We start from the raw sequence: 18,487 nt of genomic DNA, 5'->3' as shown, positions 1-18,487 counted from the left end.
TGAACAAGAACTTCTTAAGTCAAGGATTGGATGGTCAGGTGGGCACGATTATAGTTGGAGCTAAAGTCTTCAGGAAGGTAGATCTCCAGGAAAAGGGTTGGTGACCACTGCTGTAGACAATGGTGTGGTCCACATGAGGTGTAGAAGTGCTCCACGTCACGTGATTGGTTCAACTTGTCCCATTACTTCCTGTTTCAAGTTGCGTGATGGCGGGGAAAGGGTTGTTATAGTCAGCAGAGGAGACAGAAAGCCTGATATACAAAGCCAAACTTCCATAGGACTGGAGCACTGTAATTAGCTCACTCAGCTAAAAATCTTCTTATTCACAAATTGCTACTTGTTGACAATGACATGCCATGCATCCAAAAAGCACTGTTCTATACCGTTGTGGGGAAAGGGGGATTACACATTCGAACCATGGTTCTGGAGGAATTCTTCCATGTGAAAGCAAACCTGTGATTATGTGCCCATCCACCAAACAAACCCAGAAACAGCCTCGTGTATTCGAGCCAAGTGTGAAAACGCCCTTAGACACCAGATATCTGATGTTAAAAAGTAGAAGGGTTTGGTCTGGACATTGTTTCCTTCAACAGTGGTTCATATTTTCTCACCACAGTCAGAATCTTCTATGATCTTACTTCCATCCTTGTGTTCTGTAAACCAATAAAAGAGTCTATCCATCACGGAGTTCCTCTGATGACCATTTGAGGGGTTTCGTTAATATAATAAGTGGAATGAGGCCTCAAGTCTATTAACTAGTTAAGGGTTAACGTTTTCAATTGAAAACGGAAAAGTTTTTATGCATTTTGGCTGTTCGTTGACATGACAACTGCGTTTTGGGGCCTGGAAACGCAAACGCAAAAGGGTTTCAAAGTGCAAGGTTTTCATAAACATTCTTAAAAGTTTGTTTACAGTAAATGGTAAATGGTCTGCACTTATATAGCGCTTTTTTTTTTTAACCTTAGCGGTTCCAAAGTGCTTTACACTGTGTCTCATTCACCCATTCACACACACACTCACACACCGTATATTATAAGCGAATATATGATGGTTTCTACGTATACTATAGTTAGCAACTCTCGGTCACTTCGGCTACGTTCACTTTGCTGTCCAATTCAGTGCATCACAATTGTTTTTAATGTTAAAACATATAATTTATTCACATTTGGTGCTCATGCTCGGATTGTTGTCCATCTTCTATGTTGCCAGGAAAAAGTGCAGTCACTGGACCTCTAATTCGGTAGGTAGCGTTGTCACTAAAAACCTAGGGTCCTAGAAATCCGGTCCAAGGACTGCGGTCCTGACAATGCAGCCCCCGGTATTGCAGGATTGTGCTACACAACTACTGGGCTGGCATGCATAATACAGCGTTTTTAGTCGTTTCCGTGGATCCATGTGAACGGAGATCGTTTTGATAATGTTGTCGTCTGTACGCGAAACTTTTCAAAAGCGCAAAGGAAAAACTTTTCCATTTTAGTACATCGTTGTCGTGTAAACGCACCCTAATTTTCACTTTGCAGAAATGGTTAGACTAATTGAGGGACTATAGAGAGATGTGCACACCATTTTAATGGCTGACTCTGACTGTGCATTGCCTGCAAGCACTTTGCCTTCATTCCTCTGAATTATGAGCACAGTGAGAACGTTCATGCAATTTTCCGACACTGAATGAGGCCTTGTGTGTTTGCTTGTGTGAGAACATTTTCACTGATGGTCTGTCATTATGCATTTTCGATGGGCACCGCTCTGTCACTGTGGTGTACGTTTTTTGAAGATTGCACTCAATTTTTTTGTATATAGAGGCTTGACATATTCCCATTTCAGATTTAAAATCAAATTGTGCTAGATGTATATAAAGATGGATTAATACTGTGACAATGCCTGTAGTGCCGATATATTCATTTTTAGCGTATCACTTTGTCCATGAAATCTTTTTCCAAATGAGCTAAATCATGCATTTACCAACTGTGGTATTATTCTGTTTTTTATTTAATCTTTTTTTTTCCTTAAACCACTTTCCCTCCCCAGTGTTTGAAAGGAAAAATTTCTCTGAATTAAAAAAAAAATAAAGCGCGCCCCCCCCCCCCATCCTTTCTTCTAATTGGTCCATTTTGCACTTCATCTCCAAGGATATTATCCTCACATGGCTGCTTCATAAAAGCTAAATTGTTTCATTTTAAACTGATTGAGGCTGAATTACAAAAAGCTGAGAATAGGGGGATGAAAGAGCCTCTCTCCCTCCTACTGGGTTTTGGTAAACCACTTATTTCAAGCTAAACTGGATTATAGACAAAGGGGACAGTGCTTGAATTCCTCAGCAGGCCGCCGTGGCAGCCCTGCTCTGCACATCTCGCACTTCACACAACTTGTGTTTTCAAGAGTTTGTCTCGTTAAGAACCCGGTCCTCATTATAGAGATGCGCATGGTTGTTTACATGGGAGTTGATCTTCACCGAGATCTGAACTCAACATGCTGCAGCATCCTTGGCCAGCAGACATGCTCAGGACAAATTTGGGGTTTTCAGATGTTTTTTTTTTTTTGTTTTGTTTTGTTTTTTTAATTGCCTGCTTTTTTGGCTGTTTACATCCTGGTCGTTTTTGGAAAGTGAGCGTTTAAGTGCTCAGCGGGACATTGCGTGCAGAGCCGTTATTAAAGAAGCTCTGTTTGTGTGTGATACTTTTCAGAGGCACAAGTCTGTTCTTTAAGTATAGACATGTAACTAGTGAGTCTTCAGCACGCATATGGATGTGGTTACCAATGCGGAGGTTCTCCGTGTGCCAGAGACCAGACAGACTGCAAATGACACAGTTGTTTGTCCCCTGTGTGTGCGTGGGCATGTTTTTCTGTCTTGCTGAGGAACATGTCCCCACAAGGATGGGAATATCTGACAGTTTTAAACTTGTGATGAAGTTTAGCTAGTCTCGATGAGGAAAGCTTTTTTATTAATTTAAAATTGTTTTTTTTTTTTTTTTTTTTAACAAAAACTGACGCTTTTATTTAAAAACATATAAGAGCCAACAGGTTTTCTTTTGGTTACTGGGGTTAAGGTTAGGGTTAGATTTAGGTGTAGGCATATCATTAATTAACTGCATTAATAATTACATCAGTGGAAGGTCCTTTTAAGGATAGTATGACCAGCGTGTGTGTGTGTGTGTGAGAGAGAGAACCAGATGGTAACCAACACTATGGTTATCAGGATTCCTACAATACATGAACATAACCTTGAATTAATTGATATGCAAGCATGCACACACACACACACACACACACACACACACACACACACACACACACACACACGCGCATATATTAAAGGAAGTCTCGAAAGATGAGATGAATCTCTCTGGTAAGAGGAGTCATGCTTACTGTTTCTGACCTTGTTCTCAACAATAATTCATCAGCCGCTCACCAAATCACATAAACGCATATCTAGGAATAGTGATAGAATAGTGCACCTGTTAAACCTCCAATTTGACTGAATCTCTACTCTCTCACACAGACATACAAATCCACATATCTGTGTGTTTTACCTAAATGGTGTGAGCATTGTGTTAAATCCCGCTGGGCCCCACGAGCCGACACAATCCCAGACGCATAGTCTCCTCGTAAATCTGCCAAGGATCCTGAGCAGCATGCGAGTATTAACACGGTCTCATGACCTCGCTGGCACAAGGACAGAGTTGTCTCCCAACTCCGCACTCACACTTAGCGAGAACAGCATTAATATGTGCTAGATGGATTTTCTGCATGAAAAAAAAACGTGGCTCTATTAGTATACCACCTGATAATCATGTGAAGTAGAAGAAGTCAGTTATTTGGGAAACATGGTGTGTAGTATAGCAAAAAAAACTGTGTAGAGACACACTGTGTTTGCGTTGCAGCCTGGGAAAATCCTTCACATGGTGAAATTGTGACATTTTCTACTGTATATAGGTCTACAGGCTTTCCAGAACTAAAATATGCTTCTCTTATGCATGTCTCTCAAGCCAGCATTTTAAATTCTATGTTCCCCAAAAAAGTGGAGGAAATTGCATTTGAAGATTCCACTTCGGCTCCATTAAAACAGCTTTTAGACATCTTTCTGGTTTTTAACCAAAATGATATTTGCAGGAAGAAAGCCTAAATAATATTACAAAAAAGTGTGTGTGTGTGTGTGTGTGTATATGTGTGTGTGTGTGTGTGTGTGTGTGTGTGTGTGTGTGTGTATATATATATATATATATATATATATATAATATGTTTTCTTAAAGTTGAAGAGTCAAAGTGTATTATAGGCCCAATTTTGTTCAAAAGCCTTCATCTTCTTCCTCTTCTTCTTAATCTTTTTCCTCTTATACTTCTTCTTCTTCTTCTTCTTCTTCTTCTTCTTCTTCTTCTTCTACCGAAATACAGTACTTCAAATTGTCTTTTGTTTAGAACAAAAAGAGAAGGAATCAGGCAAATACTTTTTCACAGCACTGTATAACACATTTAAAGCTTTGAACTCCTCATTTTTTCCACGAATAATATCTAACATGCACTATGTGAATATTTCACTACATGTCGTACTGTGTATGGTTGCGTGTGTGACAAATAAAATTTGAATTAGAAATTTCGCTGGTTTTAATGCACTAAATATCTTGTTAATGTAAATAACTTTTTGGTCCTGATTTATTTTGTCTTAATGGTATACAAACCTTTTGCACTTAATTGTGTGTTACATGTGATTTATGTTGAGTTTATAATGGCTGGCTGTACTAGCCATATGAAAATCTTTTTTTTTTTTTTTTTAATGAAAGAAATCTTATTTGACTTGGTGCAGCAATGTGTAAATGTTGTGTTTTGTAATTCACTTACAGTTTCTGTTTCTATTAGACAAATGTATGCAAATTTGAATTTATTTCTATGAATATAGGCTTATCGTCAAGAAAGCTAAAGGAGTTTCGTTTTGTTTTTTTGGTCAGAAGACAAATCTTTGTGAAAACTGTGTGTAAAAAAAAAAAAAACCACTTTATGCATTTTTATAGCTAATATTATGGAAACCTTTCACTAATGCAAATCATTTGACCAGTGGAATTTGAGCCCCCTGGACATTTCATTGTCCTGTGTAATCATCTTGGTCCTGTAGGGTGTTACTGAATGTCACATAGTAATACTTCTTAGTGATACTAATATAGCCTAGCATAGGCTAGGTCAGGTCATTCTTTGATGACTAATCTGTACAGTGAGATGTGCCATTCCCATAGCATGTCTTTGCTACAGAGATTACCATATTAAAGATAATTAATTTTGCATGTGTGTTTATTTAATAGCAAGCATGTCATGTCCTCTATGTAGACATGCAGGTGCTAATCACATCAGTCCTCAAAGGCACTGAGTGGTAATTGGATTTTGTGGGGGGAAATATTTTCCATATATATAATATATATATATTACACACACACACACACTGTACGCTGGGCCTTATATCGTTACTCAGACTTCCACTTAGCTTACGTCCTGGTGTGCTGTGCACTTATTCAGACTTCCTCTCAGCTGTACTGAGTGCTTCTGCATTTCTCTTTAGTCGGCTTGTTCCGCTTGGCCTCTATAGCCTGCTGCTTAAATGTGCCACTGGGATGGACCTTTTACATCCTCTTTTCTTCAGTCCGTATGTTGTCCTCAGGGGTTTGCACACTTCACCTGAACTCTGGCTGAGATATGAAAACCCGATCAATCCCCCTAAACGTGCATTCTTTAATTAATTGTGTCACTCAGAGCTGATGAATTCCACTTATTTTGTGGACGTATCATTATTATAAGTCACATCATCAGCAGTACACTCAGGCAGTTTATTTTTATACCAATCTGGACTTTTACTGATGACAAATCGATATGCCTGATGCGTATGGAACCCTCTTTGTGGGGGGAAAAAAGTTGGTGAAATAACAGAAGGGGTATATTCTTCTTGCTTTCCTGGAACATCTATTATATAAAGCTATAAGTGCATCAGGGTTCAGCAGAGGTATTGCCATAAGGGAGATGTCCACTACCTGCTAGGTTGTTCTAGGCTAGATAATAAGATTAGACGGATTAGAGGAGAAATTGGCCTCTTTAAGAGATTCCCCTTGAGATGAGTTTACTGTCCAGACTAGATAAGAACAAAAATGATAAAAGGACAAGAGGAAATCAATACTGCGGTACTCTGCTACTGGGAAGTATGTGGGTAAATAATTTGTTTTGTGCCCATCAAAGTTGTCATGATACAAGAGTTTACACTGTAAATGAGAGAGTTGGATAAATGGTTGTAGTTCACAAAACCCAGGGTGGACAAATCACTAGCCTGGGTGCCTGGGACAGGCAGATTTCATGTCTGGGATTTTTAATTCGTAGTTGCCCAGTGGACAGTCAGGTCCAACAACCAGAAAAGGAAAATAAACCATTCTTCCTACTGACTTCTGCGAAGTAAAAGTTCAAATGTTTAAATATAATATGTTTCATGGTGGTGTGACGCACCTTTATGCTGTAACTGTAGCATGTACTACACATATTAATTAGCATACCCAGATGAAAGCCGTCAAATAACTCTCCTGCTAGCACAGCACACAGTCACCTTGCGACTCCACTGACTTAATTTCCGTTAGTCTGTGTTAGTGCACTTTATTATAGTACTAGCTCACAATACATAATAAGATTACATTAGCTATCACTTTTTAGCCTTGTCAGTTAGGTTTCCAGGTAAGCACACATGGTATTGGGCAGCACATCGGAGCGTCCACTTGCCTGGTGGGCTAGCTAATGACTACATCATCATCAAGTTTAGAACATTACCTGTATTTATGGTTAATATGTGGAGAATTAGAGTAGTTAGCACTCATTTGCTCAGGGTATTGCAACAGTCTGAACAGGAAGCTTTAAAATCACTTGAATGCATGTCTCCATTATCATTAACACTAAGGCCAGCTGATCAGCAGTCAGTCAGCGGGGAACAATAGACAAGTGGCCAGTTTTTTTCCTCACAGTGTAAAATGATCAAACACTATAAATATACCATAATCATTTCCATGTTGGCAGGAAGGCTGTGTCTAATATTGGCACTGTTGTATGATGGATTGGTATTGGTATTAACATTTACTTGGTAAAGTCAGAGAAATCCAGGTGTAGGCCAAGACAACAGTGGCATGGTCTTTTTTATCATGGCATAAAATGCGTAACAGACGTCCATATCTTTTATTTTATGATTTGAACCACAGTAAAGCAGATGGGAAAAGACATGGATCTCAACAATTGGCCAAGAATATTAAAATGATAACACTGATTGCATATCCTTTCAACTTGCTCAGAAATAAAATGACTGTTTCTTCTTTTTATAATGCTGAATGATGTCATGGTGAACTCATACATAGCCTATACCTCATGGTTGAACGAAATGTGCATGAAGGCTACTTGTGTTCCAGATTGCACTCATGAGCTATAGCAGTTGTCAGGTTAAAGACAGGATCTGGTAAAGATTTAAGCTCTGGTTTCAAATTCATTAACCAACCATAAAACTACTTTGGCTCCATTTCTAAAAATATTTCTCTTTGCAGTTGAAATTTAGATTTTAATTTTTTTTTTCTCTGTGCTTTAGAAGAAGAACATGCGCCTCCTGCTGAGTGTGTTTCTTCTGGGCTCCTGGGGGATCTTCTTGCTGGGGTTCCGCCTCTACTGGATGGGCAGCAAACCTCCAAACTTCTCCAACTCTGACAACCCTGCAGCAGACTGCCCATGTTTTCTGACCAGGGCTCTCACTTTCTTCTACCTGCCTGCCATGAATGTGTGGCTCCTCCTTTGCCCAGACAGGTTGAGCTTTGATTGGTCCATGGACGCGCTACCTCTTCTGAGGAGCATCACCGACTGGAGAAACCTCCATACCATAGTATTTTATGCCATGATGCTGGCACTGGCATGGTTTGGCATCTTTACTCGAACATTCAAGGAGAAGGAGACAAATGGGAAGGCCCATGTAGCAAACGGAAAGTCCAGCACAAATGGACACAGTTATCATTCTGACTATGAACACTCCATTCCAGACTCAGACTCTGTTCAGACAAATGGGACCAATGGGACCAAAAAGCACTATATAGCTAGGACTTCTTTGCCCACCACTGAGAACGTAGTGGTCTTCTCATTAGGGCTGTTGGCCATCCCTTTCCTCCCTGCCACCAACGTCTTCTTCTACGTCGGTTTCGTGGTGGCAGAGCGGGTCCTCTATATCCCCAGCATGGGCTTTTGTCTGCTGGTGGCAGTGGGGATGAGGGCACTCTGGATCAGACTAAGGACGAACTCGTCCAGGACACTGGTGCTCGCCTGTAGTGCATCTCTCGTGCTGTTATTTGGAGTTAAGACATTTCTGAGGAACCAGGACTGGCATAATGAGGAGATGCTGTACAAGTCAGGGATAACTGTGAACCCTGCTAAAGGTCAGTTAAATATTATGTGCTTTTTTTGTATGCCTCGGTGAAGACATTTATGGAAATGTGATTGACTATGAATTGACAATGAAGCATTGGATCTTCACCACTGTGACCCATGAAGATACTGCCCTTAGCATCTATAGTCTCTTTGAAGTCAAAAATAATACAATCAGCAGACCTAATTAAGAATTGGCACTCAGCAGTCACTGGAATAGTTTGGAGTTTCATTTAAAAAAAAATGTTTTGTTTTTTTTTCTATATTTTGTATGTGTAACATTTAAACTACTCAATGCAAGTTTCCTGATTTACTCAAAAGTAAATACAGTAAAAGCCAAATAGAAGTCATCCTGTGTTATACATATATGTGATTTTCTGAATTTTCTGAGTATGTGAAACTGATGTTCACTATGATTAATATAAATAAATGTGAGTTAGATCAGATTTTTCATATATAAAAAGAAGTACAAGAATCTATTATAGGCATATGCTGGGCTGATGGGTTTTGTGTTCAGCCATTAGTATGTTTTGTTTCAAACTGTTATTTCTGGTGGGAAAAATCTCCATCCCTGTATCTCTCTCTTCTTTCCTCTGTAGCTTGGGGGAACCTGGGAAATGTCTTGAAGAACCAGGGGAAGATGGCAGAGGCTGAGCGAGCCTACAGAAACGCTCTATACTACCGGAGGAACATGGCCGACATGCTGTACAACTTGTGAGTGAGCGCTCATCCTTTCGCTTACACGAGCCGATGCAAATTTACACTAGATTCCTCAAAAAATAAATAAATAAATCCAACTGCACTATCATTAATCATCCATCTGTCCCCTGCAGGGAGACTACAGCTTTCTTATGAACCCCAGGAGTCAGTGTATTTATACCTGGAACTCATAACGCTCTGTCCTTAAGTTCTTGTAGCACACAAAATAATGATAACGAAGTAGTGTAGACACTATCTTTTAGTTACTCACACTGTGGTCTAACAAATTATAGTATAAGTTGATAATTAGTGTAGGAATATACACTGAATTGCTTAACTAATTTTACGTCTCCAGCAATAGCTGTTCGAATTTAGAGTCAAGTTCACTAGCAAGTTAGTTAATATTTGCCTTATTACTATAATGAATTTAAGAGAAGTTCTAGCCAGATTCACTGAGAAGCTAGTAAACATTAGGCTAGTAAACACTAGTAAACAAGTACTGTGTAATTAGCCCAGTTCACTAAGAAGCTAGTTAATTTTTGGCTATTTATTATGTAATGAAATAAGACCAAAATCTGTAAAACTAGCTAACATTAGACTATAATGTAATTTAAACATTAGCCAGGTTCACTAAGAAGCTAGCTAATATTAAGCTAACGATTGTGTGATTTAAAACATTAGCCTGGTTCACTAACACACTAACTCAAGTTTAGCTAATTATTATATAATGAAATTAAAATCAAGCACTATCAGGTTAGCTAACATTGGGCTAGCTACTGTGTAGTTAAAACATTAGCCAGGTTTAGTAACAAAATAGCTAGCATCAGGCTAATTACTATGTTGGGTAAACTATTAGTCAAGGATAAGATCAAACTATAGCTAACGTTATGCTCATTATTATATTAGGAAAGCCAGTAGCCAGGTTTGTTTGTGATTCCGGGAGACTTTGCTGAATTGACAGAGGACTAAATTAGGAGCAAACACCAAACATTTCTATTTTCACTCAAATAGTGTCTGCTTGTTAATAGCCTATTAATATCCTAATTAATGTTGTGCCAAGTGTTTTCTGGCGCAGTAACAACAAAGCCAGGCTCGTTCCACTTGTGAGCATCTCCTTTTCAGGTCAGTAAGCAAGCTGCATGTGAATGCTGACAACTTAATGAGTACCACTGTTTCCCTTTCTCAGGGGTCTGCTCCTACAGGAGAGCAACAAGTTCTCAGAGGCGCTCCACTACTACAAGCTGGCCATCGGGAGCAGGCCAACTCTCGCTTGTAAGTGTGCTTTCATTTTATTGACAATTTCCAACTCCTGCAGTCGTGACTGTGCCAAGGAAACTGTGTATTTAGCCCTGCGTGTGTGTGTGTGTGTGTGTGTGTGTGTGTGTGTGTGTGTGTGTGTGTGTGTGTGTGTGTTCGTCTTTTATTACTCAAACTTTATTGAATAAATGACTACCCAGGTTTCTGGATACAAGAAATCCCACAGTGCAACAAACTAGTTTACAGTGTTGCAGATGAAAAGACTTTCCCAACTTTATTTTAGAAGAAAAATCCACCCAGAATCACTTGCATATCAATATTTATATAATTAGTATGGAATTTATGTCAATTGTGCAAAACATTTACTTTGAGTACAAATTCTGAGTTGACTTTTTGGTCAAGGGTTAACGTTTTCCGACATTACCCATAATGCTGTTCCAACTACCTGCTGATATTGGAACCAGTAAAAATTAGCTCTTGCTTCATTACTTAAAGAGAGTGACCCAGGAGTGCTTTAATGCTTGAGTCTTTAAGTCTTTCCATCTCTCTCACCTCCTCATCAGATCACGTTCCAAAGCTTCGACTTTCATGATAATACCGCTATTGATGTCATCTCATAAACCGCTACATAGGTGCTTAGAGCCCAAGGTTTGCTTCCTCCACTTTTTCAACATTGGATTTCTCATTAATATTACATTGACCATTGCTTCGTAAGTGAGAAAAGAAGCTCGTACTCTTTTGGGGTTTTTTGGCGAAAACAGCAAAATCTGACCTTATCCCTTATATTTGAGTGTTGATCTTTTTTCTCCTATTGAACACCATAGTAACTGTGCTAGCAGTGTCCCCCCGTGATGTCAGCATGGCACATCACCACTAACGTCTCACAATAATAACAAAAATACAGCACCAACCAACAAGTTAGCACCAGAAACACTAAACGCATCACGAAAATGTCAATATACGCATATTTAATGTGTTTTGGAGTGGACTTTTCCTTTAATGCTACAGTTATAATATTGCATTGTTTTATTTTATTTTGTACTGCAGCATGAATTTGAAGGAAGATCTTATCCATTTTAAACAAGAAAGGCATCATATGTAATGGCTTATGATTAAAGGCATGCCGAGTTCCCAGTCTCATTTCTATTCATTGTGTGTGAGGTAGGGAGGAGGTAAGAAAGATCAGGATTGATCAGCACCCTCGAGGCACATAGACAATGAGTAATTTATCTGATCCACTGCAGAAAATGGCTATTTAGCACAGCAAATAAAAATACGCTAAATCAGAGGTAGTCCATCATGTCTCTCGGATCTTAACCTGCCGAAGAAATCGATATTTCCCCTCATTCTTGCTTTAGACTGTATCCCCCCGAGTGTTGAATATGTATTGGCACCCCGCAACCCAGCCTGCGAATTCATCTGCCACAATCAGTGGGAGACCTTCCCCGAGTCCCAGAGAACCTAATTACCCAAAGCCCTGTATGGTAATGGACTTTCACACTTCAAACTCACACCCTCCCCCCCCCCCCCGCCCTTTCTCTCGCTCACTCTCTCTCAGCTGCCTACTTGAACACGGGTATCATCCTGATGAACCAGGGCCGCCTCGATGAGGCCAAGCGAACGTTCCTCACCTGCGCTGACATTCCTGATGAAAACCTGAAGGATCCTCATGCACATAAGAGCTCGGTCACCAGCTGCCTCTATAACCTAGGCAAACTGTTGCATGAACAAGGCCACCAGGAGGTGAGTTTGGCCCTGACAGGTTGAGCTTTGATTGTATTGTATATTACATTAGTAATTCCTGTGACATTATAAAGGCTCAGTAATCACATCATACTGTATCAGACACATTGGGATTTTCGTCGTATCACAGGAAGCCCTGTCTGTGTATAAAGAAGCAATCCAGAAAATGCCCAGGCAGTTCGCTCCTCAGAGCCTCTACAACATGATGGGTGAGTGCATGTGATTCTGCTGTCTGATGTGAATGGAAATCTGTATGATGTCAGGTAGGGTATGCCAGTTTTTCCCGTATTTAATTTCAATTCTGCAGCATACAGTAAAAATATTCTGTTTTATTTGTATAGTGCTGTTAACAATAGACTATCACAAAGCAACTTTATAGATATACGGATGTAGATTTAGATCCATAATGAGCAAACCAGAAGTGACAATGGTGGGGGTAAAACTCCTTGACATGACATGAGGAAGAAACCTTGAGAGAAACCAGACTCAAAAGTGAACTCTGGAATGAACACAGGACATTTTTTTATGATTACAGCAGCAGGTCTTAGGTGGAGATCTACAGTATCCAGGTGAGATTATCCACTAAAGCAAGGAGTCTTGGGCACATGATACCTATTCACAGTGATTTCAGATGAGTGGGAATATTTGAGGTGATTGTGATTAATGATTTTTTTCAAAAATCATATGTTAAAATAGTCTCAATTAGTTTTATGATATAAACAAATTCCTGCATCGTCATGGTTTTTTTTTTATCAGCATTATTCTCTTAAATCTATGAACTAGATCATCGATCTAATTAGATTTATCGTTATGTGTGCAAATAACAAGATTTAGTATATAATAGTGCATTATTATTATTATTTTTTAACATGCTTTTTGTTAGTGTAGAACACAACGCTGTTATTCTGATTGGTCAGAACGTGTTCATTAATCTTCTATTATCACACGGCAGTGGCAGTAGTGCTGCAGCGCAAACGACCGGTTTATATTAATGCGTTCGTTCTAGTATGCTATCTATTCTATAGTAACAATTTACATGGGCCTTGTATTTCACTCGCTCCACAAAAGAGGATTTAAAAACAAAAGCACGTAATTGTTGATGAGGTGACGTTTTCTTCAAGGATCTTTTTTTTTTCTGGAAGTACTCCAGTTTTTGTAACAGTCAAAGCTCTAGCTTTAATTTTTCCGACATGGTTCTTCCAGTTGGAGGGCTTTGAGGTTGCTCTTTAACATGACAAGCTCTATTTTATGTCTTATTAACTTGAAGACAGAGAGGAAAAATGAGAGGCTGGTGTGGGAATGACTGTTTATGAGTGCTATAGCCAACAAAAGTACTTCTCTTTAGAAGTAAGTCTTAGTAAGTATCTCTTTAGTAAGTATAAATAGATCAACTTTGGCATTTGCTCCGGTGTAAAAGGAATAAAACTCTTGGAACGTGCTGCTACTGGAAAATAATCAGTTATATGTGATAGAGTGGATGTTTAGACAGCTTAGCTACTCCGGGACCCTAACCTGAACTTTTATTGCGCAACGGAGCATAGTGATATTTGATATTCTAAGGATTGTATGGGACTGACTCTTCAGTTTGCTCAGTAAAATTACTTGATCTAGAACATCAGGTTTTAGTATTACTTGTATAGACTTATATATAATAGCTTACGTCAATTTAGACCCTGAAGTATGACAGAATGCAGCATAGTAATGACAAACAAGTGGGGTGTAGGATACATAGAGAAAAGAAAGAAAATGACAGTTTGACTTAAATATAAAGCAAGCTGTAAAATTAAAACTTACCTTTTTTTTTTTTTTTTTTTTTGACTGACTTCGACATCAAATGTGACCCTACCATACATCTAGCCTTTAGTTATTTCTCCTGGTCTTACTTTCACTCTTCTTCCTTGATTCCTGGCTCATTTCTCTTCTGTGATCTTTCTATTATTTAGGATTTCACTCTCTATCCCCACTCTTAAGCCAGAAAGACGCAGAACCCACTCACCAGACAAATCTGACTCGACAGGCGAGTTAAGATTATGACCTCAGTACACTTATCAGGATTTAAAATTCTCCACCATACATTGTAGTAGTATTTAGGAAGTTGGAAAGTAAGGTCCCTATACTTTACAAGATACAGTAAATGTCTAATGGTAAATATTGGTAAATTTAATCCCCATCTCTGGTATAATTCTCGCACTTATTGCGTGGTCTTGAATTTCAGCTTTCACTCTGTCAGCTGCACAGTGGAATGGGTTTGCGCCACACGACCGTGTGCCTTTCAGCACTATAGAATTTGTGTCAGTTTTAATTGAATCTCAGTATAACTCTCCTGCCATAAGACTGAGGCAGAACTCCAGTTTTAGCCCAACACATGAGGCACTGCAAACACTTAAACCCTCAACCGCAAACTCTTGAAAGTCTTAATATAGCAACAAAATATTTCTGAGATTGCATAAAAACTCCATTTCCAACGTTCAATAGAATGTCAAGTTTGTATTGTGGGTTTTGTTCATAGGGTTGATTGAATACATGTGCAGGCTTTCTTTTTGTGACACTTCCCAATGTATGAGTTAAATAAACATATTTTTGTAACATAATAAACGCGAGATCGTTAAGTAATAGTGCAAAAGCATTGCTATTGAGTGATATTAGGTTTGCTTTGGGCATTATCTGATAATGGGACTGTATATGGAACTGATGCAGATGCATTCTTTCACTTCTAAATACTGCATAGCAAATTATAGTGATTATGGCAAGTGTAAGAGGGCTAAAGTGTAATCATTCCAGCTATCCTCAGAATCTCCAGTTGCTTATCTTTGCAATAATGCCCCAGTTATTTTAATTGAACATACCACTTGAATAACATGTGCTGTAATTACTACAAAATAGGACATGGGTGTGGATTGGTTTGTAATCCAGGATACAAGTTCAAGTGAAACTCCATCTTAGTCACGTCTTAGTCACCCTATCTTTTTACGATAATTATATTAAAAACATTGCTTGGCACTTCGAAAAGCTGTGCTGCCGAGGTCCCTGTAATAATCCACACAGTATGAGGAGGGGTTATTATTACAGGTGCAGGGCTGCTTTAAGCCTGGTGTCAGATGATGTCTGAAGGATCAGATTGTGTGTGTCTAGCTTGAGTTGCAGAGAAAAGCCTTTAAGCCTGGTTTCCTAAGAGCAAGGTTAACGGCGAGCCGGTCTTGCCTCTGTTCCAGAGCAGTACACTGATGTCAGCCATACAGGAAATCAGCCTTTAGTGTAACTCCTGTCTTCTTTAATTCCCCTCTCAAATTGTTTTATCAGATTGTTTCTGGTGATAGTAGATGTTGTTTGAATTCTGTTGTTTATCTTGTGATAAGTGAAGCAAATGAGCAAGAGCAACATAGCTTTCAAATTTACATATACGTCAGTTAAAAAATGCAGCGGCTAGACCGAGATCACCTTTTACTATTCAACTGGCTGTGAAGGTGCCGGATCAGGTTTCACAGTCAGTCTGATTTGTCTTGGGTCACGCTCAGATGCCTGCCTGTTATAGGATCTGGTAATAAAACAAAGGGAAGGGGGGATGTGTGCTTCCATAACCTCTGACCTCTCAACCTGCCCCCTGTCTCCACCCATTACAGGCGAGGCCTACATGAGGATGAACAAGTTAGCTGATGCTGAATACTGGTACAGGGAGTCTCTCCGGGCCAAACCAGACCATATACCAGCACACCTCACCTATGGCAAGCTTCTGGCCATGACGGTAAGAGCAAACACTACACTAAACTTGTGGATGTTTTATTTTTTTTTTTTTTTTGCTTTATCAGTGGTCTGAAATCTTTCATAGTAATCCAAATGTTAAAACATCCAATGTAAGGCTCCGTGTTTCGTTGTGGGCTTTCACTCCACCCTCCCCCCCGCCCCTGTCTCCTCTCATTTCAAGCTTAACCTTACAGAACCATAAGTCTCACGCTGTAGCCTGGTGACCCTTCAATAAAGAAAGAAAATAGTGGTCTTTTTCAGTTACCATCTTCCAGAACTCAGCACAAGCATAGTGAGATTGTTGAATAGGTATTTGTTCCGAACTGGGCAGCAGTGGCCAGTGTGCAATATGAGTACATCAGATTTCAAAAATCGTCTTCATAAATCATCATCAAGTTGTCAGGTTTGGTTAAAATTGAAAGGATGTACCTTAAAGTTGAAGAAATGCCAGCAAATTTGCAACACTGGTCATGTATAGTGGTCCAGACTGTATTCCTTTCTTAAAGCCAAACATTGGTTTTAACTTTCTTTATAAGGTTAGAAGAGGAGAACAGTAGTGCTGTATATCTGTCGTGACTGAACTTCAGTGTTCCACTGATATTGGCTTTACTTGTTTGGCTGAATGATTCTTAGTGTTGATGTTCCACAATCCCCTTGACAATTAATGTTTTTCGATCTGCAGTGCATCCATTGGATCACGGTGAACAGAAAGCAGTCAACAACCTTTCTGAATGATGCTGTTTGGGCAATAAAGAAACAAGCACAGTCCATTAGAGAGCACTTTCTGCACCAGACTGAGTTTGAACCCAGTGGAGTGAGGAAACTTGTCTTAGCTTCAGAGCAGTCTATTGATTCTGAAGCAGGGATGTAGCTTGTACCTTGCAGCCTCATTTATTTGCTGAGAGCTGAATATGAAGAAAGTGAGCGATGAAGGGGCCACACAGTCCTCAGTCGACCCGACACTGTTGAGTAACCTTGAAAAGGACTCAAGAAGAAACTGAGAAACGTTTCAAATGTGTTTGAGGCCTCAGCTCATGCGTGTAGTAGTTGGGCTTCGGCGTTGTGGTTTCTTTGCATGACATTTTTGTTTGAGTGGAAAATTAAAAGTAGTCCACTTTTATTTTTGGTTTGCTTTCCATAATGAAAACAGATGTGTCTTTTAAACGACGAATCCTATGTCAAATTGGAAACACTCTTATTGTAAAAGAAAGTCAAATTTTAATATAATGGCTAAAATGAATGCTGTAAAACACAATGGATTTTTCATCATGAAAAAACCCCAAACAGAGTCCGATGTAAGACTGACCTTTGGATTTCCTACTTTCTTTCTTTTTTCCATATAAAACAAAAGGTCGGCTCAGCTGTCTGCAGCTGACGTTAGCTGTCACACATGATCTGGTATTTGAAATAAACCCTCAAAAACTTCCATCAACCTTTCATGTTTAAACACACACACACTTGCATACACAGTGTTTGTCCTGTCTGCAGGCAGGGGGTGATGGGATACAGGCAGTCGGTTAAGGGGCGACGCAGGATGATGTGATGAAAATCGATGCTTTCCCCTGCTGAGCTGACCCGCTTGACCTCTCCGCAATGACTCTGTACGGTCATGGAGCCAAAGCCCAGGGGTGTCAAAGGGCTCCTCAACCGCGTTATCAAATTCTGTCATTTCCGCAGCTAATCACACTCAGATTCTTTTCATAAACACCTCGGTGAGGCCAGAACAGCGGCCTGTCTGTTGTCTGTCTGATGTCACGCTCAGATTAGGGGGTCAGAGGAAATGGGGTGGGGAGTGTGTGTGGGGGGATGTGTGTGTGAAGAGGTGTAGGCAGGATATTGCTTAAGAGTGATAACTTGAATATGAACACATGCTGTAAAAAAGCCTTGACATTTATAACATGAGACCTGGCTTATCTTTTTTTTTTTCTTTCACCTATATAGCAACCTTTAAAAAAAAAACAAAAAAAAACAAAGATGCAAAATGCTCATGAATTTGGAACCTCAGCATTAAAATATGATCTATACTGATTTATACTTGTCCTTCTCATCTTAGTTATGTTGTGAGGAAATAAGCATCCATGTCTAACAAGGAAATGCATGAAACTGATTTAGTGTTACACACAGCTGGCTTTAGGGTTTAACTATATATATAAATATAAATATGAATGTCACTTTTACACTTTTACATATGCTCTGCAGCTGAACCCTTCCTCTGTTTATCAATCAAAGGGTGAAAGTGTGTTATGATAATTCTCCACATACCAGAACCACTATGTCTCTCACACATAAATAGGCGTTAAGTGTTGACTCGTATCAAGTCAAATATTCCATCATATTCACACTACTGTTTATAACATAGATCAGATCTCTAGGTTCAAATGCACATGCTATCTGAACTGGTGAACTGAAATGAAGGCTTGACTACATTCGTAATTCGGCGTTCACTGTTCATAGTATTTGAAAATTAACTTTTCTATTATCTGCAAAATCTTTTCCTTGAAAATGTGTTTGTTTGATTTAGGGTCAGAAAGCCGAAGCAGAGAAGTACTTTATGAAGGCCATTCAACTTGATCCCGCTAAAGGAAATTGCTACATGCATTACGGTAAGCACTGTTGTATTTTTAAGGGTTGAACAAAT

At 39.3% G+C, this 18,487-nt stretch overlaps 1 protein-coding gene across 1 annotated transcript in view; it reads left to right on the top strand.

Annotated features, from left to right (window-relative positions):
• The window catches only part of tmtc2b (transmembrane O-mannosyltransferase targeting cadherins 2b), a 110,190-nt gene that overhangs the window by 77,543 nt on the left and 14,160 nt on the right, over positions 1–18,487 (top strand). The window contains exons 3-9 of the mRNA XM_053622812.1: positions 7,589–8,420; positions 9,009–9,123; positions 10,295–10,380; positions 11,924–12,108; positions 12,239–12,317; positions 15,729–15,850; positions 18,371–18,452. Coding sequence (XP_053478787.1) covers positions 7,589–8,420; positions 9,009–9,123; positions 10,295–10,380; positions 11,924–12,108; positions 12,239–12,317; positions 15,729–15,850; positions 18,371–18,452 — 1,501 coding nt within the window. The remainder of the gene's footprint in view (positions 1–7,588; positions 8,421–9,008; positions 9,124–10,294; positions 10,381–11,923; positions 12,109–12,238; positions 12,318–15,728; positions 15,851–18,370; positions 18,453–18,487) is intronic.

The sequence above is a fragment of the Ictalurus furcatus genome, chromosome 4 (assembly GCF_023375685.1).
Source record: "Ictalurus furcatus strain D&B chromosome 4, Billie_1.0, whole genome shotgun sequence".
Classification (NCBI taxonomy): Eukaryota; Metazoa; Chordata; class Actinopteri; order Siluriformes; family Ictaluridae; genus Ictalurus; species Ictalurus furcatus.
The sequence above is the reverse complement of the archived record's forward strand: the minus strand, read 5'-3'. Positions and strand labels throughout refer to the sequence as shown.